This window comes from Erinaceus europaeus, chromosome 1, assembly GCF_950295315.1.
Source record: "Erinaceus europaeus chromosome 1, mEriEur2.1, whole genome shotgun sequence".
Taxonomy (NCBI): Eukaryota; Metazoa; Chordata; class Mammalia; order Eulipotyphla; family Erinaceidae; genus Erinaceus; species Erinaceus europaeus.
This window is the reverse complement of record NC_080162.1, coordinates 145589225-145594556: the sequence shown is the minus strand read 5'-3', so window position 1 is coordinate 145594556 and position 5332 is coordinate 145589225. Positions and strand designations below refer to the sequence as shown.

General features: G+C 55.8%; 1 protein-coding gene across 1 annotated transcript; it reads left to right on the top strand.

Annotated features, from left to right (window-relative positions):
- Positions 1 to 3120: 3120 nt before the first annotated feature.
- Positions 3121 to 4219, top strand: SOX14 (SRY-box transcription factor 14). The gene has a single exon (XM_007521803.2). It carries the CDS (start codon positions 3459 to 3461, stop codon positions 4179 to 4181), a length of 723 nt encoding a protein of 240 aa, XP_007521865.1. The 5' UTR covers positions 3121 to 3458; the 3' UTR covers positions 4182 to 4219.
- The last annotated feature ends 1113 nt before the right edge of the window (positions 4220 to 5332 follow it).

Below are 5332 nucleotides of genomic sequence, written 5' to 3'. Positions count from 1 at the left end.
GGTGGAAAGGCTACAGTTCAGCATGTCTGAGCCCGGCAGCCCTGGAGAAGTTTCAGATGAGCTGGGGCCTTTAGTCAACCTCAGTCCTATGACCTGAGACCTGACCTGGAGGTGGCTGAAACTCAGGTCTCTCAGGGCCACTTGACCAGGAGGCTGGTGCTGCCTGCCTCCAGGCTCACTGGGAAGACAATATTCTGGGTTTCTGCACCATACAGAAGGAGGGTTAGACAGAACCTGAAGACAGCTCTGGACCAGGGAACACCTGCCTGGGTTCCAGCTCCAATGGGTCCGTAATGGATTCATAACCAGCCCACACTGTGTGAGGGATGCTCGCAGCTACTGTTCCCCTAAGAGATCCGGCAGCCTGGTGGGGTCCAGAGTGCTCCTCTCAATCCCCAGACCCCTCTGAGTGAATTCCAAGTCTCCAGACCTCATTGGCATCCAGCTGGGGAACTGTGGACAAGGGGACACTGAGGGGCTCCCTGTCACTCCACTGAGGCACACCCTTGGCACTAACTCCATCCAGATTTTTGTCTAACTGGGGCTCAGCCCAGAAGTGCAGAGTGCAGCTCCAGAGGAGTTTTCCGGGTTCTACAACTGCCTGCGGAAATTGCTAGCAGCAAACTGAGTTTCAGGCTGGAAAAAGAGACAGGATCTGTGACCTTGTGTCGGACTACCCACCCCTTTAAAAAGTTATGTTGCGTGTGTGTGTGTGTGTGTGTGTGTGTGTGTGTGTGTGTGTGTGTGTATGGGAGGGTTTGGATGTCATCTGAGAATGCCGAATTGGCAGTGAAGCGGGTTGCCATCAAACTCACAGACTTTTGAGCAGATGGACATACCCCCCTTCCCACTTCTTCCCCGGACCAGCAAGATCCTGACCATTTAATCTTTGACCCCTAACAGGACCTTGGACCTGCAGCTGGGGCTGCCAACACCCCGCCCCCACACAACCAATCCACCATCTCACCTAGAGGTGGGAATATGGGTAGGCTGGAAAGACAAAAGCAGGTTTAAGAACAGTGTCCTGCCTGCCTCTGAATTTTTAATTGGAGCGATTAATGGTTTCTAGTCAACAGTAAATACAGTCGTTGGTGCATGTGTAACATGTCTCAGTTTTCTGCAAAACACTCTCACCCCCCAGATCCTCCCCCACCATCAGGTTCAGAGTTCAGGACCTGAACCACACCTCAACCCCAGAATCCTTTACTTGGGTTTAATACACCAAACCCAGTCTAAGCTCTGCTTTGTGTTTCCCCTTCTGTTTTTATTTTTCAGCTTCTATCTAGACTGTAAGTTTTTTTAATTAGTTATTTACAAAGTTACAAAATAGCAGGGGTACAATTTTACACTGAATTCTGTGTCCTCACTCTCTCCACTGGCAATTGTAGTGGTTCTCCCAAGGTCACAGATATGGGTTGACTTATTTCTATAACGATCTGCCTATTTCACTATGTATTTTAGGCTCTAGGTTTTTAAGCACAGGAATGGGAGAGCTTTGGAGCTGTCCAGCATGGGTTGCAAAATGTTTACACACTGGACGTACATGCGCCCCTCACCCCTGTGTACCACGCAAGACACTTTGGCACACCGTTTAGCCCTTCTCGCTCTAGGTTTTCCCATCCTCAAAGTGAGCGGGTGCCCCTCCAACACGGATGCCACACTTGCTTCTCACTGAAGGAAGGAGAGGTAGAGTCTTCACCTGGAATAGCAAAAGCCCTAAACTCTCCCTGGCTCGTGGTTTTCTCCCCCCCTCCTCCGCCATACAGACGCAATCCCCCTCCCCCCTCCCCAAAGCCCGCTGAGTTGCGCGCCTTTGCGGGCTCTCCTCCCCGGAGAGGCCAGTGCAAAAAGCCAATAAGCCCAGAACACTCCCGGGTCCTGCAGGGCCCGGGACAATGGTTTCCATTTAATAAATATTCCCCCCAAGGGCATTTCACACCAGGCAGGCAATTATTCAAAGGCGGTCGGCGAAGGCGAAGGCTCCGCGGGTTGTTTCCTGCTCTTTTACCCCGGGACAACCCCGTCCGGGGTAAGGAGGGGGTGGCGGGGGCTTCTGCACTGGGGCATCAGGGACCCCAAGGACAGCCGCCACGCGGGTCCCCCGGCTGCCCCTCTGGTGGGGAAAGACTGGAGGTCCAGCGCAGGACCGACAAACTCTCATGACGATACTTAACAGCCATGCCAGGGGACAGTCAGCCCCCAGCCCCCTCGAAGCGTGACAGTGCGTCGCTCCCGCAGTCTGGCAGCTGGGCCTTGGCCCGTGGGGTGGGATAGGGTGGAGTGCGGGTTCCAGCTAGGGTTGGGGTTCAAATCTTCATCTTGGGGCTGGGCTGGAGACGCACGCAGTCAGCTGCCCCAGGCCCCTCCCAGAACTAAGGAAAACTTTCTTTGGCTTTGAATCTCCAGTTTAACAGATTGCCTTTTTCTCTCTCAGGGCTCCCTGACAAGGGGAGGGGTGTGTGTGTGTGTGTGTGTGTGTGTGTGTGTGTGTGTGTGTGTGTGTGTGGTGTGCGCCTTGTTCTTGTATCTCATGTCCATGTTCTCTTTTTATCTGTCCTATTTATCTATACGCGCTGACTCCTCCCTGGATCGAAACACCCCCTCTAACCTCCCCATTCTTGGTGCCACTGAAATGGGACCCTGCTCAGAGAGCCCTTGGTGTGCCAGAGACAATGCTGGTCCCCAGTCTGGCGCTTGCCGATCTGTACCCTCTCTCTGTCAGTCTTTTTGTGTCTGTCTCTCTGTCTCTCTCTCTGTCTCTCTCTCTGTCTCTCTTTCTCTTGGTCTCTCTCTCCTGTAGTCTCACCTCTCCCTGCCCTCCACAGTTGCGCCCCCTCTTTCCTGGGCGGGCTGTCTGGCGGACGCGTGGGCAGGTGCGCCCCTCGCCTCCTCTGCAGCTGATTGGAGCCCAGGTTGGGGAGTCGCCGCCCCGAGCTTATGTCAGAGCTTGTCCCGGACGGGCCCACTTCGCCTTTGAACTTCGCCGCTGTGGACTCCAGTCGGCCAGGCTCCCGCATTCTCCAGCCAGGTGCGGCGCCAGCCGAGGTGGCTCCGGGGAAGCCACGGGCGGGCCTGGGGGACCCCGGGCCGCAGACACCCTCGAGAAAGAAGCGGGCCGCAGAAAGCTACGGTGGGAAGGGGACAGAGGAGGTGCTCCCGAATCCCCGCTAGAGACTCACCTGGCTACTCCATCCCGGAGACCCCGGTTCCTGGGCCCCCACCTCCGGAGCCCCCTCCCTGCCAGCCCCCTGTCGGCCCCCGGGGCCTGCCTGGGTGCGGGCACTGGCATGATCAGCTGAAGTGGGCGGGAGCAGCGCTTCTTCGGGGATTCCCCTCCTGGGCGCCCAGGCTCGGGGGACGCAGAGCCGACCCCTGGGGCCCACAGGCCAGCACACTCACCGCCACGCCCAGGCCCAGGCTTGCCCGCACCCCCGGCCCGGCCGCCTGCCTCGGGGACCATGTCCAAACCTTCTGACCACATCAAGCGGCCCATGAACGCCTTCATGGTGTGGTCCCGAGGCCAGCGGCGCAAGATGGCCCAGGAGAACCCCAAGATGCACAACTCGGAGATCAGCAAGCGCCTGGGTGCCGAGTGGAAGCTGCTCTCCGAGGCGGAGAAACGGCCCTACATCGACGAAGCCAAGCGCCTGCGGGCCCAACACATGAAGGAGCACCCAGACTACAAGTACCGGCCACGGCGCAAGCCCAAGAACCTACTCAAGAAGGACAGGTATGTCTTCCCCCTGCCCTACCTGGGCGACACGGACCCGCTCAAGGCGGCCGGCCTGCCAGTGGGGGCCTCCGACGGCCTCCTGGGCTCGCCCGAGAAAGCCCGGGGCTTCTTGCCGCCTGCCTCGGCGCCCTACTCCCTGCTGGACCCCGCACAGTTCAGCTCCAGCGCCATCCAGAAGATGGGCGAAGTGCCCCACACCTTGGCCACCGGCGCGCTGCCCTACGCGTCCACCCTGGGCTACCAAAACGGCGCCTTCGGCAGCCTCAGCTGCCCCAGCCAGCACACGCACACCCACCCGTCCCCTACCAACCCCGGGTACGTGGTGCCTTGTAACTGTACCGCCTGGTCCGCCTCCACCCTGCAGCCCCCTGTCGCCTACATCCTCTTCCCGGGCATGACCAAGACTGGCATAGACCCTTATTCGTCAGCCCACGCCACGGCCATGTAACCCTCCCCCTGCCACAGCCCGCCTGCCACACCTGGAGGGTAACCGGGACGGGCTGTCCTCTGCGCCTAGTCCTCCAGTCTGCTGATGCTCCCGGTAGGGCAGCCCTGCTGCCACCCTCTCCCCTAACCCAGACTCTGCCTCTCTCTGCCGAGGGATAGGGAGAGCAGGGGCATCCTCTGGGACCTGACGCTCACACAGGTGCCAGAAACTTGCAAACTTCAGAACAGCACTGCAGCTGTCCCTACCTGCCACCCCATGCCCCCAAAACAAACCTCTGACTGCACCCCCTTTGGACTAATCAAGTAGACAGTTTTGCTTTATTTATGCCCTCCTTTCTCTCTCCTCTAATGGGCTTTGGACTCCCAGGTCCTGGTATTATAGCTAGAATACGCATATATATTTTTTTCTTTTGCACCCCAAAGTAAAAAAAAAAAGTTAGTTGTGTCTCTGTGTTTTGCCATCAACAACTTGCTCTTCATGTGTGTGTGTGTGTGTGTGTGTGTGTGTGTGTGTGTGTGTATGGGGAAAAGGCTTAAAAGTTTCAAAGGACAGAAAAGGGACACAGTTCTATTTCAAACAATTGTTACCATAGTGTTTGTTCCTTTCAAGGTACCACAGAAGGTCCCACCTGGCACCTGGCTATTTACTTTGTATAAATCAGTGCCCCTAGAAAACTAAGTTTACCTTTAGACAGAATGTTGGGTTATGAAGTCAAGGAAGTAGAAAGTATACACAAGTTCAAGGGACTATAACATCCTAACTGGTCATACATGTTTTGACGATGTCTTGGAAATGTACCTAGAAGGAATTCACCTCCTTAACCCTGTTCATTTGTTGAACAAAAAGTTGTTTTTTGAATAAAGACAATCTGTCGTAGCAAAAAAAAAAAAAAAAAAGAGCAAGCTTTGATGTGCTTGAAATCAGAGGAAGGTTGGTTTGCAGGCTGGGGATTCGGGCAGCCTAGAGGCTAAGTGTGGCTTGGAGGGACTTTAAGAGTGGTGGCTGGTGGCTGGTGGCTGGCAGCCAGATGCAAAAGGCCCAGATCCTGGGATTGTCCAAATTTCCTTCCTTCTTCCCCCCTCCCTTTATTCAGATTTGGACAAAAATTTCAACCTTGAGAGACAACTTCTCCCATGATTTCTTTACGAAGT